At 42.4% G+C, this 24,092-nt stretch overlaps 2 protein-coding genes across 7 annotated transcripts in view; one reads left to right on the forward strand and one right to left on the reverse strand.

Annotated features, from left to right (window-relative positions):
- scn1ba (sodium channel, voltage-gated, type I, beta a) overlaps positions 1-17,163 on the forward strand; it is a 23,547-nt gene extending 6,384 nt beyond the window's left edge. Inside the window, exons 2-6 of one of the 2 annotated variants that reach the window (XM_037786203.1) lie at positions 9,547-9,713; positions 13,310-13,562; positions 15,348-15,489; positions 15,758-15,829; positions 16,107-17,163. In XM_037786203.1, coding sequence (XP_037642131.1) covers positions 9,547-9,713; positions 13,310-13,562; positions 15,348-15,489; positions 15,758-15,824 — 629 coding nt within the window. In that variant the 3' untranslated portion in view covers positions 15,825-15,829; positions 16,107-17,163. The remainder of the gene's footprint in view (positions 1-9,546; positions 9,714-13,309; positions 13,563-15,347; positions 15,490-15,757; positions 15,830-16,106) is intronic. The other variant, XM_037786204.1, reaches the window with a different exon arrangement.
- Positions 17,164-20,862: 3,699 nt separating this feature from the next.
- The window catches only part of gramd1a (GRAM domain containing 1A), a 49,370-nt gene continuing 46,140 nt past the window's right edge, over positions 20,863-24,092 (reverse strand). For all 5 annotated transcript variants that reach the window (XM_037786145.1, XM_037786146.1, XM_037786147.1 and 2 more), the window contains 2 exons: positions 23,157-23,277; positions 20,863-22,899 (listed from right to left, as the gene is read on the reverse strand). In XM_037786145.1, the coding sequence (XP_037642073.1) occupies positions 22,789-22,899; positions 23,157-23,277 (232 nt within the window). In that variant the 3' untranslated portion in view covers positions 20,863-22,788. The remainder of the gene's footprint in view (positions 22,900-23,156; positions 23,278-24,092) is intronic.

Below are 24,092 nucleotides of genomic sequence, written 5' to 3' on the forward strand. Positions count from 1 at the left end.
TAACGCTGCAGAGGGCAAATTAATGGACAGTTAGACCCAAAATGTAAAACAGACTTAGATATCACCTGTAGCTCGCCCTAATATAGTGAACTTTATTTTTGTGATGCTCAGAGTGCCAAAAAATACACAATGATTCACAAGCATAAACAGTCAATTGACAGAGCCCCGTGTTCTTGCTTTCAAGCCAGACCAGATGCCCATAAAGCCTAATGCATCCGCCGGCAACCGTAACTAATGCATGCAGCAGAGGGACTCTTTCGCAGCACCGGGCCATTTAGTCTGCAAATGGCTCGAGCACGATTAAAGGAGATCGCTGTCAACAGGATGTTTGAACAACCACACCATCTTCTCCGCCCCCCGAGCCATTTGGATTCCCGTCCATTCCATCGCTCCACTCCATCCACTGCGTCTGCAGAGATTGGAAATCACATTACGGAGAAGCCCATCATCATTTTAAGTGGCAGGGGTAGAACATAATCTAATCAGAAACTACTCAAGTGAGGCACTGCAGCAAGACTTTGGAAAAAAAAAACTATTAAATCTGATTTATGGTCTGCACTTGTGCTTGAGGAATGTTCTAGAAACGAGTTTTGATGCTGTTTGTAGTCAACGTATCCTCATACAACGGCTCAAATGATATCTTAGGAAAAGTTATTCCTTGCAATAAAAAATAAATGATAAAAAGAAAAGTTATTCCTAAATTTTTTGTGCGTTTTCCTACGAATGTACAGTAACACGTGTCAATATCACCTCGTTACATGCATACAGTCTTTTCAAAATAAACTTCCGTCTTCACAGGAAACAACTTGGTTAGGTTTAGGAAAAGATCGTCTAGGTTAGATTCAGGCAACAAAACTACTTAATTAGGTTTTGGCAACAAAATTAGTTAGGTTTAGGACAAAACTACTTAATCAGGTTTTGGCAACATAACTACTTAGTTAGGTTTAGGAAAAGATTGACTTAGTTAGGTTAAGGCAACAGAATTAGTTGGTTAGGTTTAGGCAATAAAACTACTTAGTTAGGTTTAGGAAAAGATAGACTTGGTTAGATTTTGGCAACAAAACTACTTAGGTTAAGGCAACAAAATTAGCTGGTTAGGTTTAGGCAACAAAACTACTTGGTTAGGTTAAAGAAACAATAGACTTGGTTAGGTTTTGGCAACAAAATTAGTTGGTTTAGGACAAAACTACTTAGGTTTTGGAAAAGATCATTGTTTAGGTTAAAAAAACTTAAGTACAGCAGTTACGTGACAAATCAACGGTACAAACACCGTCTCCTGGCCAAAAGTCTGGTATTTTTTGACCCACCCGTCCACCTCGACCTCCTCCCTATGCGGTGTCTGTCACTCTTTAAACTTCCTGGTTCACGATTATGTGGATTGCATACAAATTGATTTCGTGAGATATATATGAATTACAGTGCATTACTTTTCGTAGGTATATAGCTACGGACGGTGTTTGAGAACAGCCTGTTGTCGTTTTACTGGCTTATACTAGGAAAATAACACATCAGAATGAAGGCTATTTATTGAGAAAGCAAATATTTTTTGGAGAAAGCTTTTTTTTGCAGATTTCTTATAACATTTAAAGCTTTAAAAAAAAAAAATATTTATAACGAATCTTCCAGTAGAAGTTGAATAATTTAACATGTACTCTTCACGCATTTGTGTCACCTCTTTTTCTGGATGAGTTTGCTTTCATTCCCTGATAAAATATAATGTCATCCGGTTGTACAAGCCTGTTCTACAAGACATGCAATAGCTGCTACAGCACAGTATGGATCTATATTTATCGCCTCGCACAAACAGCAGGCGTTGTAAACAAGGGCCTTTTGATTGATGCACTCCATCACAGCCGCCCTGCAATCTGAACAAAAACAGGAATGTGATTCTAGAAACTGTAACGGTGATTCACTTGAGCCTCATCTGCAGCTGCTGTCAGACTCCGAAGCCTCAAAGCTGCATGAATATAATCCTGAAAAGAGTTTAATTTTGATTCTATTTGAGGCTTTTTTTTTACTGCGAGATCCGTTCTAACCCACAAATCTGGAGCAACATACTGTACCGCGACCTAATATGCAGGCAGAATGCATCCTGTGAACTCGAACACACACCTGAGCCCCTGTTCATCCAGCTGTGTGATGGTCTGTGATACTGAGGTGCTCTGTAGCTGCAGGAGGGGTCGGGGGAGTGAGAGAGGCTTTGAAGGACGAGATGACCTTCCACACAGCTCCATTTGTATTCGTAGAGCTGGGAACTCATGAGCTCATTTGTTTTTTATGATACACTTACTTCACTGATGTATTGCTTCTGGAAAGTGTGTGTGTGTGTGTGAGAGAGAGCAGAGGAGGACAAACGCACATTATGAATCAGGACCATAGACTGTATATAACAAGTGGACGTAGTCACCGTGACGTCAACCATTGGTTTGTGGACTGCTGTTTTGTTGTTGAGTTCGGCATTTTGGCTGTTGCGATCTTGGTTTTTTTGCAACCAGAAGTGACAGGAGAAGGTGGAGCTTATATTAGAAAGAATGCAAGTTTAAGGCACTTCAATATTGGCTTCATGGAGGTTCTCGCCTGCTTACGTAATAATATGTCAAACCTAGGGATGCTCATTTTGAAAAATCTTCTTAACCGATAACTGACCCTCGTTAACCGATTATTAAACGTTAGCCGACAAGATTTGTGCCTCGCATTCAGCGGTGTACCAGCTGCAGGAGCACAACAGATATTCGCTGACGGGAGTCCCCAGCTCACCGTCCGGGAGCGTTAACTTAGCAGCTCCGATGCTGCGTTCACTGTCTCCAGTTCACCGTCCGGGAGCGTTAATTTAGCAGCTCCGATGCTGCGTTCACTGTCTCCAGTTCACCGTCCGGGAGCGTTAACTTAGCAGCTATGATGCTGCGTGTAGTGTCGCGGACATGCAGCCACTTTCCCAGTAAAAGTCTCCACCTCACATTTAGTTTAGTTTAGCAGGTTGTCAGCTGTGTGTCTGCCCGACATAACTTTAGCGAGTGGCCAACAAACAGTGTGTATTTCTGCTACGTTAGCAGCTCTAGCATTGCCGGAGGCTTCGTGCTCGCCGCCGCCACACGTAGTCTGCGTAACTTTAGCGAGTTTCCAACAGACCGTGTGTGTGTTGGTGGTGAGTGTGAGGTTGTTGGTGGCGTTCTAGCTGTGAACGTAGGTGTAGCAGTGTGTGTACAGTTTATTTGTTGGTGAATAAATGCTACGAAACTACAACTCCTCCGCTCCGCTCAAGCGAGCCAGAGACCTCTCAAGGTGGGCTGTTAAGGTGGACCAGCTATTCTCCTTAAAGTGACAAGCCGCTCCTCTGAGCCGCTCATCTTTTGAGTTAATTATTAACATTTCTTTTAACCGTTGTAACCGATAGCGTTAATGGGTTAAAATGCTTAATGGCGGTTAACAGTTTAAATGGTTAATTATGGACATCCTTAGTCAAACCTCTGCAATTTCTAGTCTGTTGTGCAGTTCTGCCACGGAACGGCCGAAATAAGTGATTCATGCATCTTTAACGTTGCATTGTGGAATATAATTCTTCACAGTTTTGTCATCACAATTCAAAATCTAATAACATTACTAATGGCTGCATACCATTTAGGGTTTCTTGTTCCTATAGGCCTGTTTTTATAGCAGACATTTGGGCTTGTTACAGCAGAAAGGTCTAACTAATAACATTAATGGGGCCTCGCTCCATTTAGGTGTGTTAGCGATCCAGCATGCAATAACGCCAGAACTAGAGCACCTAAATGTAACATAATCATAATTCATGTTGTTAGCTACACTTGTGCATTTCCTACTTTGACAAGTCAATATGTCCGTTGAAAAAAAAAACTTTGTGGACACAAGAAAAGCGTGTGTGTGTCACCAACAAGTTGAATAGACTACTGAGCCGAGGGTTTCTTGAGAAAAGAATGAATGCACGCCTTGTGTTTCATTCTTCAAAACAGATCTGGATCTTTCTTACAGAACAAAATATCATTGAACATGCCGTACTAAGAGCCTTTGTGCATACATTGCAGAGAATAGAGCTTGCAACAGAAAGGAATGAAGTGAGATCAACATGAAACTAGACGGCAGACAGAGATCTCAATCTACATCAAAACGTGCACACAGTAATCACGGAGTCGTATATTCAGGGGGCTTTATATTTCTCTCAAAATTGATTTGCTGTTGCAAAATCCACTTGATTTATTACCTCAGTAAACATCGTAAACATAAGTTTATGGTCTCAATCGCTAGTTTGAAGTCTTCTTCAATACAGCATGATGTTCATTTAGTAAATTATGGTCCCATTTAGAATCAAATAGACCATAAAGCAGGGGATGCTTTAGGGCGGGGCTACCTTGTGATTGACAGGTCGCTACCACGGCGTTGTCCGGTCTGGGAGTTGTCTGTTTTCGTCTTAGAACTTTAACCCTTTCACAGTGTGCTTTCAGTTCAGAGTTAATGTTTTTTCTACTAAGGCCTAGTAAGCCCTTTTTATTTTTTGGCTCATTGAGAACATTTTCTAGAACTTTGTGTCTTTTTTTGTTCGTAAATCACATGTTGGACGACTTGTTTTGTTTTTTGGACTCCACAAATTAGAAATTGTGCTCTTGAACCACTGGAGCAGCTCCTTTTTCTAGACCAGGGGTCAGCAACCTTTACTATCAAAAGAGCCATTTTAGGCAAAAAAACCCCAAAACAATCTGTCTGGATCCGCAAAACATCTGATCATTGTGATGAAGGTAACACAGTTTATAGTCTAAGTATATAGTATATAAGTCAAATGCAGTGAGGGCCAAAGAGACAATGTACTACGGAGTATTAGGGCCACATTGAGGGGAAAAAAACAGTTATTCATTTCCATTTTTAAAAATCCACAGGGAGCCTCTGGAGAGGAGCTGAAGAGACGCATGTGGCTCCAGAGCCGCAGGTTGCTGACCCCTGTTCTATACTGATAAATCAGTGTGCCATCACTTTACCAGCCACGACAGTATGACAGCTCTGTGGAGTGAAATGAAAGAGGCGCTCTTGGAGCAGTGAGCCTCAATGGTCGACTTGTTCCAGTGGAAAGTCTCTTGCTCTCTCGGTGTCAAGGGGAAATGTCATGGATGCTTGGCATTTCCCCAGGTTGTGTATGCCTCCAGTATATGCGTGTGTTTATGTCTGTGGTAACCCAGCCATGGAAACAGATGTTGTCCTTCCTCATCTCTTTTGCTGTCACTTATCCAATTTTCCTTTCTCTCTCTCTCTCTTATGGCCAGCTCAGCAAATAACCTTGAGCCCTTTTGTGTTTCCTTTAGCTCCCAGCGACATGCTAAGATAGCTAACCTCAGTGGGCTGATGGTCTTTTGTGCAGCTAAAGCTATAAATCAGGATTGTTGTTTTTTTTGCTTCGTAGGCCTCAGAGGCATACAGCCACTGATATGAGGGATTAAGCAGACAGCCCCCTTGTCAGTGGAAAAAACTCCTAATCTGCAATTTCTGGAATATCCGTTGCATAATCCTGAACCTCAATCTACAGATTACGCAGTGGATTTGCATTTTTTGATTCCCTGTGTGTACGTGTCCTGCTTACTGTTGGGGAGAATCGTTGCTGAGGCAGTTTGGTGGCTCTGACTCTGTTTAGTCTGCACTTTGGATGTGCAGTTCCTTTTGTGTCTGCTTGCATCTTTGTCTCTCTCTCGCCGTGTCTTTTCGCTGTCTTCTTAACTTGCTGTCTCAGCTTCGGACAGTCAGCAGCATCCCTGCCCACCTTGCACAATCTCGCCTCTCGCCTCTCGCTGCGTCACCAAACCTCCCTCAGGATTACCGCCTCACGCTGTCTGTGTGTTGCTGCCGTTCCTGCTAGATTTTCATCTGTTCGGTGTTCATTCTTTTCTGCCTTGCGTGCTCTCTTCTGTCCTCAGACGCCCTCCTTAATTTATGTCCCGCTGTCCGTCAAACTTTGTGCTTTGTTGTCGTTGTTGTTGTAATGTGTCTCCTCTGTCTGTGTTCCAGGTCTCACCTCCTTTTCTCAGAGCAATCACTACTCCAGCCATCTCAAACCCCTTCTGTGTTCCTCTGCATGGGATGTCTTGCTCTCGTGTCTGTCTGGTGTCTCTTTGCCTTTCTGTCTGTCTCTCTGTCTTTTCTACCACCCGAAGAAGCTGATATAATAGAATCTCTCACAGACTTGAGTCAAAACATCACTGCATGTTAATGTTTAACCAAAGATTTGGTGTCTAATTAGTTGATTTACAAATGCTTTCCTGTGAGATCTTACAGGGTCATTAAGTGACTTTCATCGACCTCTATTGGCAGCCGAGGATTAGCTGCAGCACTGACAGCTGGTGCGTCTTACAGCAGCCTGTAATTAACACAAACAATCAAGTCACATTTGGAACAGACAAAAAAAGCCAATTAGAGCCGAGATTAAACTGAAAAAATGTAAAACAAGGCAAAAAATGTTGCTTTCTGTGAAAGGGTGCACCTGTTTTTTAAGCAGTTATCTGCAAATGCTGTTTGACCCAGGTCTGTTTGCTGTAATCCAGAAGTCCTCAGCAGACCCGCCTCCCAGAAAACCTGAAAACCAAAGACCCCGACCTTAACCAAAACCTGTTTTGTAGGTTGAGACATTTAAGTTTTCCTCACTTGAGTTATTGTGGTGGTTCTCATCTCTGTGTAAATGCTACTTTAAGGTAAATTCTGGTTTATTACAACGTGACTGTGGAGTAACTACGCAAAAAAAATTAAAATATGATTTGGTAAAAATAATTTATCCACATACACCGATCAGCCATAACATTAAGACCACCTGCCTCATATTGAGTAGGTCCCCCTTTTGCCGCCAAAACAGCCCTGACCCGTGGAAGCATGAACTCCACTAGACCTCTGAAGGTCTGCTGTGGTATCTGGCACCAAGCCGTCGGTAGCAGATCCTTTAAGTCCTGTAAGTTGCGAGGTGTGGCCTCCGTGGACCGGACTTGTTTGTCCAGCACATCCCACAGATGCTCGACTGGATTGAGATCTTGAGAATTTGGAGGCCGAGTCAACACCTCCAATTTGTTGCCGTCCACATGATGTAAAAGAAAACGTGATTCATCAGACCAGGCCACCTTCTTCCATCGCTCCGTGGTCCAGTTCTGATGCTCACGTGTCCATCGTAGGTGCTTTTGGCCGGTGGACACAGATCAGTACGGGGCACCCTGACCGGTCTGCAGCTACGCAGCCCAATATGTTCTGACACCTTTCTATTGGAACCAGTATTAACTTTTTCAGCAGTTTGAGCTCCAGTAGCTCTTCTATTGGATCGGACAACACGGGCCAGCCTTCGCTCCCCACGCGCATCAATGAGCCTCGGGTCTGACCCTGTCGCCGGTTCACCGGTTTTCCTTCCTTGGACCACATCTGGTAGGTCCTGACCACTGCAGACCGGGAACATCCCACAAGAGCTGCAGTTCTGGAGATGCTCCGACCCGGTCGTCTAGGCAGCACAGTTTGGCCCTTGTAAGAATCGCTCACATCTTTACGCTGGCCCATTTTTTCCCAGTTTTTTTGTAAATTGTAACAAGATAATCCATGTTATTCACTTCACCTGTCAGTGGTCTTAATGTTATGGCTGATCAGTGTATTTGTGTTAAGGAAGAAATTAAACACACATATAGGATTGTAAATTGGTGTTAGGCTGATCTTCAGTAGATTTATTGTCACAATCAGTTACCGATTTGAAGTTGTTAACCTGCCATCTCCTCTCTCCATGCCCTAGTAGCAGAGAGAGTGCAGGGGCAGAGAGGTTGTTTAGTTGAATATGTTGTTCTAGTCTGCCTGACTCATTGATCCTTTATCTGACTGAGGTTTGTGCCGGTTAGAATCTACTGTACGGCCCGGACCGCGGCTCTGAGCTATCAGCAGCCTGACTGTGCTGTGTATTGATAAATCCAGGGCGCTGTCCGTGGTGCTGAAGTAGCAGACAGATTTATAACTGCACTTTCTTCTCTCAGTCTCGCCCTTCTGTCACTTTCATCTTGGATCTAAAATATTCTCTAAACTATATACTATAAATACTCAATTCTATACTATTATATCCTATAAACTCTACAGCAGTGGTTCCCAACCTTTTTCCTGAGAGGACCCCCGCTTTTCTATCACTGAGTATACTGACGACCCCTAACTAAGTGACATATTTTTATGGATATTTCATATTATATTCAATGCATAACGATAACAACTGATAAACTGTACAATTAACCCAAACAGTGAATGCAATAACTGCAGGAAGTTTGTGTAAAACGAGGGATTTGGAATCTAAATCAATCAAGTTCAGGCTGGGGTTTAGCCGTTCTCGGGTCCAGCTGGGTTCGGGTCTGTGTTTGGTTTAAATGCATGGGTCCATCTCTTGTTTAAATACAATAGGGTTTATATTTTTGGGCCTGTGAAGTCTTACATTATGGTCTTAACTTTCTCTCCTTTTCCTTCCCTTTTTTCTCTTCCCTCTGCAGTGGCCTCTTCCCTCCTGCTTCCCCATCTCCCCCCCATGCTTTTGCCGAAATGGGCTGTTACTACTGAAGCCTGTGCTAACTTTCTCTCTATTTCCTCCTCCCTCATTCCACCCCTCCGTGTTTCTCTGCAGTATGGTGGCTTTTCTGATTCCTTTAAAAGTCTCCCTTTGGTGCTGAAATGTTTGTATCCCACGGAGTAAAAGATAGACCTTTGTGTTTTTATATATATTTGTGTACATGAGGCCATGGACGATGTGCAGCCTCTGAATCCCAACCAAACTTTTAATGATTTCAGTTCATCTGATCAGCATTGTGTTTCCTGTCCTCTCCCTCATCTCCCTCCTGATTCGAAACTAACGCATCCCCAGAGGTCAAAGTTGACAATAGTACAAGATCATTGGTTGAGAGCCATGCTGAGGCCTCAGTGGAAACTGCAAGGTGCAGTGTGAGAAAGAAACATTTGGAGTTACAGGTGTGTAACTCCCGGCCGATGAGAAGTAATTGTCATGATGATGATGATGACATATATAGACTCACGCTTCTATATATGAATTTAGCTCAGTCACCGATTGACAGAATGCAAAAACTAGTACCGTCTCTTTATTTCCCCTCAGTTTCAACACAAAAGATTTAAAAAGACCTAAAATATAAATTACTGCAAACTAAAAAACAAATTCACAACAATCTATGTACTGAAATGATGAGTGGAAATAAAAAAATGCAAGAAAAAAAATAGCTATGCCCGATACAAAAGAAAAAAAACAAAACATGCATGCAATGAGCATTGGGAGCAAGCACGCAAAAATACAAAAGTTACAGTACACTGTTTTGTTAAGTACTGTTTAGACAGTTTGACTGCAAGTACTGAGATACTGGAAAACACCAGAGGTCTGCCCGTGTATCAGTCAACCTCTCCTTCGAGTCACGGGTACATGAAAGAGAGGATGATGGCCACCGACGGCCGTTACCTCTGAACCCGGTGACCTGCAAATAGACAACGAGCAATAAAGTGATACAGGAGGTTTCTAACTGTGTGTTCTTCATCCTTTTCACTCTGTAGCGTCTCTGTGCCATGGAGCCTGCGTGGAGGTGGACTCAGACACAGAAGCCGTGGTCAACAAAGGCTTCAAACTGGGCTGCATCTCCTGTAAGATGAGGGGCGAGGTGAAGGCCACGGCCCAGGTCAACTGGTACTTCAAGGCTTCAAATGAGACTAACTTCACCCTTGTGAGTAGTTATAAGATATGCGACCATAGACTGTATATAAGAAGGAGAATTAGTCACCGTGACGTCTCCCATTGGTTTGCGGACCGCTGTTTTGGAGCCTCGAGTTCAGCATTTTGGCTTTCGCCATCTTGGTTTCTGGCCGTCGCCATATGGTTATTACACAAGAGGGTGGAACTTGTGGTGCCTTCAAATGAAACTCGTGAGCTCGTGTTTTACAACATGGGAAGTCGTGTACATGATATGTTTGGCGTTCAAGTGGTCAAGTCGTCAGAACACCGCTGCTAAGCAACGGCAATATTAACGTTACTGTCGGCGTCTAGAAGCCACAGAGGCTAATGATTTAGCAAGCTAGCAAGCGGGTAACATAATGCAGGAAATGCAAACACATAATGACAGAGGACAAAGATGAGGCCGTTGGGAATATCAACATTTTCCTCAGACATATTATAAAATTATGAAGACAAACAATATAAAATTACAATATATTAACTTATTATGCACCGAAAAAATAACTTCCATAACTTCCACCATTTCTGTCATCATGAAAAAAACACGTCACAACTCGTGAACTCGGAAATTTCAGAATCTTTCCACTTCCGAGGTCGTGAATACGACATAAGGGGGGCGTTCATATGGGCCCAACTCGTAAACACGGTAAACACGACCCCATTTGAAGGCACCATAAGACATTTTTAAGCGACCAAAAACTTTCATGAAGTAGAAAAAGTATTCCTCAGTAACGACTTAAAAGAACAGCTTGACAATTTGAGAAATACAGTTCCCTTCTTGCAGAGAGTTAAATGAGAAGATTGTTATCACCCTCTTGTTTGGCAAATAGCCTGTTAGCGAACACGCCATGAACGCGCACACTTCGGAGACAGGAAGTGTATACCATTTCAAACCATCGGCAGAGCTCGTAATGCGTCATCTTTTTTTATAGAGCATCTTTTATTAAATTAATGTCCATCACATTAAATGCAGCCAGTTTTTCTGCCTGATGTAATAAGTTATCATGTGTCCAGATAAAGCAATAGATAGAATTAGCACAAAGTCCCAAGTATATCCGTCACAACAGGGCTATTTGTCTTCTTTTCTGGGAGAGAGAGAGAGAGAGAGAGAGAGAGAGAGAGAGCAGAGTCTTGCATTTTTTATGACTGGCTTTTTTCCCCTCCGTGTGTCGACTGAAAGATTTGCTGAACTAAGCAGCCCTCTCTTGGCAAAGCAAAGAGGCCATTATGGTACATTCCTATAGCAGCAGAGATCCCATTAGCCTTCAGCTGCCATTTAGAATCTGTATCCACTAATTCACCAGGAAGTGGTGGAAGCAGGGGTGAGGCCGTAACCGCGGCTCGGTCGATACGGGAAAAAACATCAGCAGCAGTGTGGAGACCAGCTGTCTGTCTGTCTGTCTGCTCAAAGATGACAGGAAAACTGAAATGCAGACTTGACACTCGGGGTACGAATATTCATTCATCCACACAGAACAATCTGTTTGGTTTACACCTATACCAGCATCCAGCAGCTTTCTGCTGTAGTTTTATTTATTCACACGTGTAAATAAATGGGACAACAAGCCAAAGAATGTTAGTAAGATCCAAAAAACAGGTGGAAATTCACACTAGATGTGTGAACGTTGGGAAATAGATCTGCTCCTGTTCGAGTAAAGTTTGCTAAAGACGGCAGTGCTCAGCTATTTGAAGAAATCACTTCTTTTTTTTAAATGAAAATATATATATTTGTGACTGTTTTTTTTAAGGGACTCTATGTAAGAATCAGAAATTGCTTGTTAACAGTGACACCTGTGGCCGTTAAGTCAACGACAGTCAGCTTCCTGTTGCGCGCGCTTATGCTCGTAAACAAAGGTAAAACCATGACTCGAAGACCCGGCCAATGTTGATCCTAGTTTTCTCCCGACGTCGGTCACATTTCTGTTTTGCAAGACGGGCTTCACTAGATATAACTTTGTTTTTTTGTGCTTCCGTGGAGCTTGTGTTGGGAGTCTGAGTTGTGGTGGGGGCTGGTCGCTTATTGGCGTTAATGGACTCCATTTCTAACTGAACATTAGCTAATGGTTGCACACTGTTAGCCCTGTAAACGGAGCTGAAAATAAAGGCACTCGCGAGCGTGCATGACGTCACATCTGTTGGCTTTTCCCGGTATAAACGGTCCAGGTTCATCACTTTAAAGACAGGCTGATAGAGGAAACCCAGAAAGTCACAGAGGGTCTCATTTTTTTAGGTTAGGTTACAACCTGTTCACACAATGGCAATAAAAAACTAGTTATGTGTGTAAAAAGTTACATACAGTTTCTTTAAAAGGATCTATTATGCTTTTGTGCTTTTTATCTTTCCTTTAGTGTTATATAGTTTTTTTGTGCATATAAAAGGTCTGCAAAGTTAAATAGCCCAAAGTCCACGCCAAAGGGAGTTACTCTCCCCCACAGAAACACTGCTCCTGCCTGAAACGCATTGCTTGAAGTCCCGCCTTTTCTTCTGTAACGTGGTGATGTCACCAAGTAACACACATTTGCATAACGGCTAGTTTGGCAGTTAGCAAGGCAAGGCAAGGCAAGGCAAGGCAAGGCAAGGCAAGGCAAGGCAAGGCAAGGCAAGGCAGCTTTATTTGTATAGCACATTTCAACAACAGGGCAATTCAAAGTGCTTTACATAAACATTCAAGAACATTGCGACAAGGTGCAAAAGAACATTAAGACATAATTAAAACAGTTATAAAAACATTAAAACATTAAAACATTAAAACATTAAAGATTAGAAAATAAAAACAAGCTAAAAATAAAAGCTAGGATAGAAGTTAAAATAGAATAAAACACAAAAGAGTAAAAGCTCTAGTGCAGTATCAGATCATTATCTGGTTTAATTAAAGGCAGCAGCAAACAGGAAAGTTTGAAGCTTTGTTTTAAAAGAACTAGCGGTCCTGCAGTTTTCTGGGAGCTTGTTCCAAATATTTGGTGCAGCTGGAGCGGAGTCCGAAGAGTTTGGTTCAGTCGACCAACCACAACAGTGGGCCAGCTGACCAATCAGAGCCGACTGGGCTTTTCAGGAGCTCAAACAGAGCGTGAAGTGTTTTTTGAACATTAAAGCATGTAAACGTGTTCTAGTAGAAACCCAAAATACAAGTATGAACCTAAAAATAAGCATAATAGGTCCCCTTTAAAGATTTACATCCTCATTGGGAACCAATGGGCTGAGTGCCACGAACAGGTTAGGGACATCAGAAAGTATTGAGAGATGGACTAACACGTTGTTTTTTCATGAGATCTTGACAGTAACAAAAATATATAATATAATATCGCTGGAAGTATAAGCATGTTTCAATTATCTGAAAGTTCATTTTCACTGCAAACCGAAATTAACTGACTGCACGTAAGGAGGGAAAAACATTCATCAGCCTAAACACTTGCAACCATGCAAAGCTAACACGATTCATAGCAAATGGATTACAACACGCAGAAACACCAGTTTGGTCTTCCAACACTTTCATGCCTGAAACCCTTATCACTTTGCTGAATTTTCACAGTCTCTATTTAGCTTTGCCTCCTTTTCAAAGAAAAATCCCTTTCTGCAATTCTCTTCCAGATATACAACTATGAAAATAAAAACTCTTCTGTCATCGACCCACGCTTCGAAAAGCGTCTTGACTGGAACGGAAGCAAGGACACTGTCGACATACAGGACGGCTCCATCTACATCCTCAATGTGAGCTTCGATGACATGGGGACCTACAGGTGCTTCTTCGACCGCACCCTCAAGTATCTGCACCCTCAAATACCCGACTACGAGTATCCAACCCGAACCAACAAGACTTTCATCCTGAGAGTGGTGCCACAACGTAAGGACAGAGAGGAAGGATGTTGTAATGTCTGTTTGGAAACTAAATTAGCCTCTAAGTTAGACATTGCCTAATTTTCAGCTCACTGTTAAACCCACTGTACACGACCGGCTCAGCACCAAACAGCAGACAAACAAAAGTAGTAACTAGCTGGTGAACATAGTGGCACATTAAGCAGCTTAAGAGCCACACATTTCTCTTCGGAGATGGTAGAGACCAAAACAGAGCTGAAAAGCAAGTGAATATCGAACTTACATTTGCCACGTGTCCAAATGATATATATATATATATATATATGTATATATATATATATATGACGAGTAAAATGGCAGCCATTTGCTAACAAGTTCACCGTATCAACTCTATAACATGATAGTATGTTAATGTTGTGTTTATGGTTTTTGTGCTGCCCCCTTGTGGTCAAAACAATGAATTATTGCAGGTTTAAAGAGAAAGTTCTCCTCAGCGCTACAGAGCATCTTTCAGATCTTTGTTTTGGTTTTCCAGCCCGCAACATTAGTATTTTGTTTCTCCAGCAGAAAAAAAGCTCTAAACATCCACGGCAGACTACGTGCCCAGCACCAAACGGCAGACAGGAAACTTTAACGTCTAGCTGGTGAACATAGCGGAGCATTTAACTCATAAACTGACAGATATTTCCCTCAGGAGTTGGTGGAGACCAAAGACAGAGATAATCGGATTGTGAATATTGGACAAATATTCAAGTAATGAAAATTCAGAGGACCGAGCATTGAGCCTTGGGGGACACCTCTGTGCTAATTTAAGCACGTTACCAAAAGCACCCACTTCAATTAACGGTAACAACACTTAACTTGCATTCATATTTTTTTGACCACTTTGGAGCATCAAAAGAAACTCTAAACACAACCTATTATCATCTTTTAAGTTGATATTCACCAGATGGCCACATGTTCACCACATTAACTTAAAAGGTGATAATAGGTTTTGTTTAGAGCTTGTTTCGCTGCTCCAAAGTGGTCAAAAAAATATGAATGCAGGTTAAGTGTTGTTACTGTTAATGAAGTGAGTGCTTTGGTAACATGTGCTTAAATTAGCACAGAGGTGTCCCCCAAGGCTCAATGCTCGGTCCTCTGAATTTTCATTACTTGAATCAGGCAGATTAACTAGTGAATGGGTTTTTCATTCCAAGGGCGTCAGTACTGCATGTGATACCGCTGCACAAGGCAGCCTTTAGTCCCTGTATAAGACCCACTGGGCTTTCAGGTAACCACAATGTAAACCCATCCGCGGCAACGGTAGACACCGCTGTTCGTGTCCCGTGTGTTAAATTCCACTTTCACGTTACAATCAGCTGTTCATTCATTTCCTGTGTTCACAACATTCAGTTTCATTTTTACATTTACAAACCAAGTAGTTTTGAGTCCAACTATGTAATTTCTTATTAAAAAAAACATAGCTTTGTTGCATCAACCTAAAGTGACACCAAGGGGTGAGACAAAGCGGCAGTATGTGGTATGTAAGGATGAGAACGTGTCGGTATTACCAGGCTACCTTTCACCTGCGGGGCTTTCAACACAGGACACTGAATCTTTGAGGGCGTTTACTGTAGGTTAACTGTATCTGCAGCGCAGCAGGATGAATTATGGCACTCTGTAATTCAGGATAGGAGGTCTTGACTTATGACTCATATCGTTTAGAAAATGTATGGCCTGGGCAGCCCTCATCCTTTTCATGGTACAAGCCAAACCCCTTTCTATAAGCACACAGACACAATATATCTTATCTCCCTCTCTGTCTCTCTAGTCACCAGGGGACTGGCATCCATCTTGTCTGAGGTGATGATGTATGTCTCCATCATCGGGCTGCAGGTGTGGCTCGTGATTGAGATGATTTACTGCTACAGGAAGATCGCAGCCGCAGGAGAGGAAGCTCTGAGAGAGAGCGCGTGAGTAACACTTGAAACGCTCAAACACAACAAACACAGCCAGCCTCTCTCCAGTGCCAGGCCTCCAAATGTCCCGACTTCCCACCGACCGCTTTCACCTTTGCTTTTTCCTTCCTGACAATGTTTGGAAAGCTGAGACACAATCTGGTTTCAATCTGCTGTCAAAATAACAAAAACATTTTCCTTTTTCCTCACTGAACTGACATCTTGTTCTGATTCACTGATCTTGACTGCCTGTTTCTCCTTTCCACCACTCTCTTTCCTTCAGGGCGGAGTATTTAGCTATAGCATCGGAAAGTAAAGATAATTGTGCAAGTGTACAAGTGGCAGAATAGCACCGGTAGGTTCTTATTCTCACTAAACTTCATGCCTGAATTCACTTTCTTCTTGCTTTCCTTTGTTCTCTCGTCATACTATGTATTTGCACCTGTTGTGGTTGTACTGTTGCCACCACTACTGGGTTGAAAAGGTTTTTTCAGCATCCCTCTAATACTTGTAATATGTATATAAATTATATATATGTAAACGTTCTTATATACAGAATACTGTATACACGATTGTGGTTCAGTTTGGGAACCACTGCCAACTTTCCTGACAGTTTATGTTTTTCACTTCAGGTCAAGGAGGAGTTCAAGATTGCTTCCTTGAGGAATCTCACATTCCTACGTCGAGGCCCTCTCCTCTCACCGTCACTCACATCCCGCCATCCTCTTCACATGATGGAAAAATCGAACCAAAGAGAGGAGGAAGATCTTCATAGAAAGTTTTTTCGAGTGACTTTCTGCAAAACGTTGGAAAGGACTGAACTGTATCCTGTTCTGAGGGACAGGAGGACAACGGGACAGAGAGAGGGTTGAACTGTATATAGGTGTATACATATACGCACAGATAATCTTATATATACTGTAGATATTATATTGTATATCAACTATATCTGCATGCTTATGAGCTAATCCAAACGACCAGCATCATGCTTCTGATGTTCAGTCATGTTTTTATCAGTTATATTAAGTTTCATTTCACACAGCGTGTTGGCGTTTGACCGATACCGGTTTTATAAAACCGACTTTTAACTGAACCTGTGTCAGTGTTTCCTCTGTGGGTTTACACACGCTGTGTAAATACTAGTAAAGACTAAATTTGACCGCAGATTTTCTTGCTGTTGTGACGTAACGCTACTAGAAGGCACGGAGGAAACACTTTTGCAACAGCGGATATTAAATGTTTCATTTTGATCAGTTTTAATGCCAAAAAAAAGTATTTTTTTGCAGAATTTCATCAAAATCTCTCTCAGAAAACAAACTTCAGGCCAAAATTGGACCCAATAAATGAAAAATACAAACGTAATAGGAGGTCCATCATATCAGAAGTGGCCGCATCAGGCCAATATTAAACTTTAAGGACACTCATCGACATTTAATTAGCTTGATAAATTGAGAAACCAAAAATCAACGGTCCGACTGACAGCTTATCCAACCCTTTTATATGTGACGTCTCACCCGTCTTTTATGGTATCAAAAAACTAGTTAAAACCAAATTTATCACAATTACGAACACTTCAACGTACATCAACGTGAAAAGAACTATCTAAAATGACAGAAACTGTCTTTGGGAAAAATGTATTTTTAATAATTGTTTTAAATTAGTTTATTTTTTTTTCTTAGCAACGCAATTCTGTTGAAATGCGCTAAAATGGAGCATTTCTGATAGAGGGTGTATACAGGTATATTCAGACAGACAGTATGTGAAAGATAATGTGTTGTTTGAACATTAAAGCATATAGACATGTGCTACTAGAAACCCAAAATGTAAGTATGAACCTGAAGATGAGCACGATATGTCCCCTTTAAAAAATATTTCAGAGATTCCACCGCGTACCACTACAAAGAGCTGGTATAGCAGGATATAAAGTCTGGAGCTGCTCCATAGACAATGAATGGGAGACTGATTTTGTGGACCAACAGAATGTTTGTTTTCTATTTTATACTCAAATGAGTTTTATTCTATTGTAGAGTTGTCAGTTGTGAAACCGAAAATGTTCCCATATACTCAGAACATTCCTCTGGCTGCTCTCAGTGTCATCTATAAAACCTCTTCCCATTCATTGTCTATGGAGCAGCTCCACACTTTATACCATATGACATCACAAATTTGAGTTTTAGCAACCTAGTTTTGGGATTTTTGTTCATGTTTACTAATATTTTCTTTAAAAATAAAAAAGTGCGTAGTTCCCCTTTAACTTCTCAGACAACACAGTGATGCTTTTACTGTGTTCTCCTACAGTACATCCCCCGAGAGCTCATGATGACACATCAGCCATAAAAAATGTTAGAAAGTGTTTATTTTTGTGCAACAGCAAGCTAAATTTCAGTAGAAATCCCTTTTAATTAGAGTCTTTTCTGCAGACCACCACCCTGTTTAAACTGGCTGCGCTCACTCGGGTGGTGGTGAGGAGCAAAAAATGGCACCTGAAGCCAAAGCGTGACTTCCTGTCACATACGAGAGGACGATGCCCACTTCAGTGCAGCAGACCAATTTGTAGCAGACCAAAGAAAAAAAAAGCAGCATAAACCAATTTATCCGATATGAAATATGCGTTTGTCTACAGTGGAAACTTTGATTTGTCATTTCACATAAATGTCTTATTGTTTTTGTAGAAACTTAAGGGCTTGGCAAATTGCTATTCATCTAACTGCCGTGGGCAAAACGCACCACAAAACCTGTCCAGTGTGCCTCCCGGGGCGAAGCCAGTGGAAACCAAAAAGGAAAAGAAGCGAAGCCTCGTTATTACAAATCTTAAAGTGTTTGTAAAAACAGCTGTGCTTGCTTCTATTTCCAGAGACGACCAGTCATCGACTATCGGTGAACACTAGATGGCAGCCAAACACTGCCGTTCTGCATGTTTACTGCAGGACTGTCCTAGACCAGGGGTCAGCAACCTGCAGCTCTTCAGCTCCTCTCCAGTGGCTCCCTGTGGATTTATAAAAATGGAAATGTTTTTTGTTTAATTTTTATTTATCATTGTTGTAGGTCTATGGTACGACGGAGTATTAGGACCACATTGAGGAAAAAGAATTAATCTGAGATTTCGAGAATAAAGTCATATTACGAGAATAAAGTCTTAATATTATAAAGTAGTAATTTTACGTGCTATTTTTTTTCTCGTAAAGTTATGACTTTATTCTCGTAATATTACGACTTTTTTTCTCGTTAAGTTATGACTTTATTCTCGCAATATTACAACTTTTTTTTTGTAAAGTTATGACTTTATTCTTGAAATCTCAGGATTTTTTTCCCCTCAATGTATCTCTAATACTCTGTCGTACATTTGCACTTTTGCCCTCACTGCATTAGACTTACAGTATATTCTATATACTTAGACTATAAACTGTTACCTTCATCACAATGATCAAATGTTTTGCGGCTCCAGACAGATTATTTATTTTTTGTTTTTGCCCAAAATGGCTCTTTTGATAGTAAAGGTTGCTGACCCCTGACCTCGACCAAAGAAACTCCTAGTCGACAAAGATCTGTAAAAACTGTTTGGTCGACTAATCGACTAAGACGGGGCAGCCCTAATTTACTGATCATCTCTTCTGCACCAAAATTGGGTTTGATACATTATGAGGTACTGAGAAGATGACACACACAAAAACAGAATAACTGCACGCTTGCTGATGGACGTAGCAGAATGTCCAATGAGATAAAACGAGTGACGTCTCCGCCATTCAAGCAACGTTACACACTGCTTACTGAGTGATTTACTTCTTAGATCAGCTGATCTAAACGCCTTTTCCTACACAGATGAACCAACCAGTGAAATGAAAACCACACTGCTCCCCACATTGATGGTCTGCTTTGTGTCCACCTGTGTTTGTTTTTTTCCAGCATCAAATAAAAACTGCAGTTGTCATTTCATGTGTGGAAATGTTGCTTAGTGATACACAGAAGAAATATAAAATTGGTGAGAAAATCAGCCGCGTCTTACTTGAATTCTTTTGAGCTTAAATAAAAGGTAAATGAGGAGAGCTGTCAGGACTTTCAGCCTGACGCATCTTCAGTTCACACCTTAAGAGCAAAATGCTTCTATTCAATCATTCATTTATTAACACCAGTAAGTATAGTTTGTTCTGACTGACCGACATGTGACCTGTATTTCATTTTTTTGCTCAGCTGGGTTAATGGTATGGCTGTGCTGAATACATTTGTTTGGGCTTCGAAGCTTTGATGATGAATATTCGAAGGTATTTGAAGCTTCGAGGAGCAGCAGGCTGACATGTTCTTCTGTCTGTCTCCATCTGCTATGTTTCAGTGCCCGGGACAGCGCCACAGCTGCACACACACGCACACGCACATAAAAAGACCAGGAATCGCTGGATAAAACACATCAGGTAACATAACGTTTCATTTGTGCATGGTCGTAGCTAAGTTAGTTAGCTAGCTAGTGTTGGTGACGTACACTCACCAGCCACTTTATTAGGTACACCTTGCTAGTACCGGATGGTCTTCTGCTGCTGTAGCCCATCTGCTTCAAGGTTGGACGTGTTGTGCCTTCAGAGATGGTATTCTGCATACCTTGGTTGTAACGAGTGGTTATTTGAGTTACTGTTGCCTTTCTATCATCTCCAACCACTCTGCCCATTCTCCTCTGACCTCTGACATCAACAAGGCATTTCCGTCCACACAACTGCCGCTCACTGGATCTGTTCTCTTGTTCGGACCATTCTCTGTAAACCCTAGAGATGGTTGTGCGTGAAAATCCCAGTAGATCAGCAGTTTAATACTCAGACCAGCCCGTCTGGCACCAACAACCATGCCACGTTCAAAGTCACTTAAATCCCCTTTCTTCCCCATTCTGATGCTCGGTTTGAACTTCAGCAAGTCGTCTTCACCACGTCTAGATGCCTAAATGCATTGAGTTGCTGCCATGTGATTGGCTGATTAGCTATTTGTGGTAACAAGCAATTGAACAGGTGTGCCTAATAAAGTGGCTGGTGAGTGTATGTTGCGAGACAGGAGATGTAGTTCACTGAGCGGTTTCACACAAAACTACATGATTCTTCGACAAACCTACGACAAACTTTGTTGACTTGCAAACTTATGTTTTAACTTGACAAACATCATATGTGTGATTTATGGCGCAATTCAAACAGGATCAAAACTTTTTTTTGTCTCTTGCCGTTGACTACCGTTCACATATTTTCAGAAATAAGGTCCCATGGTGGTCCATCGGAAGGGGCGGGACTTCGCCTCTCTATTCACAGACCGATTTTTGGACCAAATACAACAGTTCCACCACAATCCACTGCAAAAAAAGTGACCCAAATCTTGTGAAGGTAAAGACGCACACAGACTCAAAGATGAAGCGAGGAGTTGTTGCATGTTTTAGAACTTTTCATTTCTCTCCATGGCGAGGTGTACAATCACATCTTTACAGTACATTATCATCCCGTTCCTCATCCGTCTCTCTCTCTCTCTCTCCCTTAATCTACCCCAGACCCCCTCCCTCCCTCAATAAATATTACACCATTCTGTCATCCGCGGATGGCCATGCACAGCGTGGCCCACATGCTTCTGTAGCCGCCATTATCATTGAAACAGAGAGAGATCGAGAGAGTGCGGGTGAAGGAGAAGAGCACAGAGGAAAGAGAGGAAGAGTGGGGTTGAGCGGTGAGAAGAAGAAGAACAAAGAGGAAGAACAGATGAACGAGATGTTGTGGACGGAGAGGAAAATAAACGACAAGATAATAAAGATAGAAAATGAATAAAAAGAGAACAAAGTGAATCAAATTAATTTTACAAACACACAACAAAAACAATACTGCAAAACAGATTCCCTTTTTCTTCACCTGGGCCTACAAAAAAATTCTGGTTGGTCCTTCTGTTTTAGAAACGTCCGGCCCAGTGGGACAACGAAGTAGCCGACTGTGTCGTGGTATTTAGGCTTTCCACCTGATCAAGTCTGTTAATGTCTGGCTCTGTGATACAAAGAGCGAGTGAGCAACCAACACGTGAAAGAGAAATCTAAAAAAAAAAAAAAAAACTCAAGAAATGCTAATATGAAAATGTAACATCTGAAACATTGAGGACTCCTCATGAACACGCACGCACACATCTGTCAAGTCATATTCTTCTCTGCTTGTTTTTTGTTTCACTGCCTCTACACACATTCACACACATCATCATCATTATTATTATTATTATTATATACTACTTTGAAACATTCAAAAAGTACTAGCATCACTATTGTCATTATTGCTGTGACCAGTAATCGTTCTCGTGTAGCTCCTCCTCTTGGTCCGCACTGCAACAGCAAAATCAGAGCAACAAAATACCCACCGAATGACTTCTTAAGAGCAGGACAGGACTTCAGATCAAAAAGTCATCGGTAATAATAAATACTGTCAGTCAGACGCAGCTTGTTGTCCTAATAAACAACCCAACACAATGATTTTGAAAAAAAACGTTAAAACCCCGTAAGGACCGGGAGGAGTGGGATTGGTGTTTGAGATTCATCTTCAGGTGCGTCGTCTGAAAACAAAGCTGAACACTAAAGTGTCTGGTGTTGAAATGTTCCTCGTCCTCTCTCGTGGAGGAATCGGCGGCCTTCGAGGGGGATTCAGCTCGGACATGGAGGAACAAATCCCTGACGGAAAGAGCGAGAGAGGCGTCATCACTCTCCCCTCTCTTTCTGGGTGTTTTGTCCGTCACAGCATTTTGTGCCCCCCCCCCTTTTTTTGTTTCAGCAGGCTTTCACTATAGAGGCGAACTGTTCCCAGGACTAGGAGGAAGAGGTCCCACGTTCCAGAATCACAGATCCCTTTGAAATGTTGCACGTCAGAAGAGGAGTCGGTGATAGTCATAAAATGGGGGGGGAGGGTTCTGAAAATTAAGGAGGTCTGAAATGAAGTTATTCTGAAACGCGGTTGTCCATTTTGAAATGTCTCTGAGGGTTCTTGAGGAGTGGATGGTCTGCGTCGGCCCACCAGTGGCCTGTTTCCATTCACTACATACAGGTGACTTGCAGCTGTAGGTAGATTTATTGCTGTGGTCCTGATAGCTTCCAGTCTGAATGAGTTCAGTTGAGGCTGAAGGCGAACGTCGCCATTTCAAGTCAGTCAGGCAGAGGAGAGTTGTGGGTAACGTAGTACCCCCTGCACGTCCCACTCCTGGTATTCCATTTGGAAAATGAGGGGAAGATCAAACTGTGTGCTGATCCAAGTGGACCAGCCCCCCCCACTCTCTCTTTCTACTCTAGCAGTCCACCAGGGTGTGGACAGTCAGGGGGTGGGGGGTGGCTCAGGCGTCGGTCAGGGACTCTGTGAGGGTCTCATCATCAGCATCAGGGGGATCCTGCTGCACCTCTGGGACCACGATGCCCCGGTGGAGCTTTTCTAAAGACTGCTTCATCTGGGAGATAAACATGGATGGGGTGATGGGGGGGTGATGGGAGGATGAGAGAGAGAGAGAGACCGGGTGAGATATACTGGATTACATAATGCAGTGACAATCCAGCACATTGTGAGCACAAGCAGTTTGCGTGACGCATGAGCTTTCTTGCTGACTGGTTCCCTGCAGAGGTGCACTGAGAGCATTTCACTTCACAGAGTAGAATAAACACACACACACACACACACACACACACACACACACACACACACACACACCTGGTCGAGAAGCGTGACGGAGGACTGCAGGATCTGCTGCCACTTGCTGAGCTGAGCCTGGTGAAACTGCCTCTGAAGCTGCAAGACCTGCGCCCACTCTCCAGCTGTCTGGGGCAAAGGACTGAGGAGAGGAGAAGAGGAGGAGAGGAGGAGAGGAGGAGAGGAGGAGAGGAGGAAGAGAGGAGGAGAGGAGGGGAGGAGGGAAAAGAAGAGAGAACAACACAAGTACAGAGTCATTAACATTTCTAGTCAGTAAGATAACAGGGTTTTTTTTGGCCACTAGGGGGCAGTGTTAATTTTTGCAGCTATTTTAGATCTAGGCTGCGGTCGAATAGTCCTTTTTTTGGTTCCTAACGGAGTGAAATGACCCGGAAGTACCTCAGAATCAGCCATGATAAGAGCTGGGTTGCGTTCGAAAAGTCAAAAAATTACACCCTAACGTCTTTTCCTAACCACTTCTCCTTGACCTCAATGGAAAACGTCATGAGGTCAAGGAAAGATGGGAAGGAGAATTCAGAAGGACTTAGGAAAAGACAACCTCCGACTGCTCTTTCACTATAAGCTCCGTCATTATGATGCGACGGCAGTGGATGTTAGTGACGTCAGTCTGCTGTGGTGGAACTACAGTGATTCATGGAGAGACCTTCGTCTGGTCAGCTAACATTACTGCCAAGCAGCTGAAATATAGAGTGATATTGTGCTTTTAGCTGACGTGTGTCGCCTCACTGTTTTGATTGATGCTCGTTCATGTCCATTTAGAGCAAGCACACTTTTCACATAAGATTTTTATCTTATTATCTGATGAGAAACCGAGGGTTGAATGATTAAGAATGCAGCTTTGCAGTTAGTTCGAGTCCTCCTGACGGCGCTCATTAATGATGCGCGGTTCAGTCGCACCCACCGCTCCGTTACGAGAGCCAATCCGCCCGCCCAACA

The sequence above is a fragment of the Sebastes umbrosus genome, chromosome 11 (genome assembly GCF_015220745.1).
Source record: "Sebastes umbrosus isolate fSebUmb1 chromosome 11, fSebUmb1.pri, whole genome shotgun sequence".
Lineage (NCBI taxonomy): Eukaryota > Metazoa > Chordata > Actinopteri > Perciformes > Sebastidae > Sebastes > Sebastes umbrosus.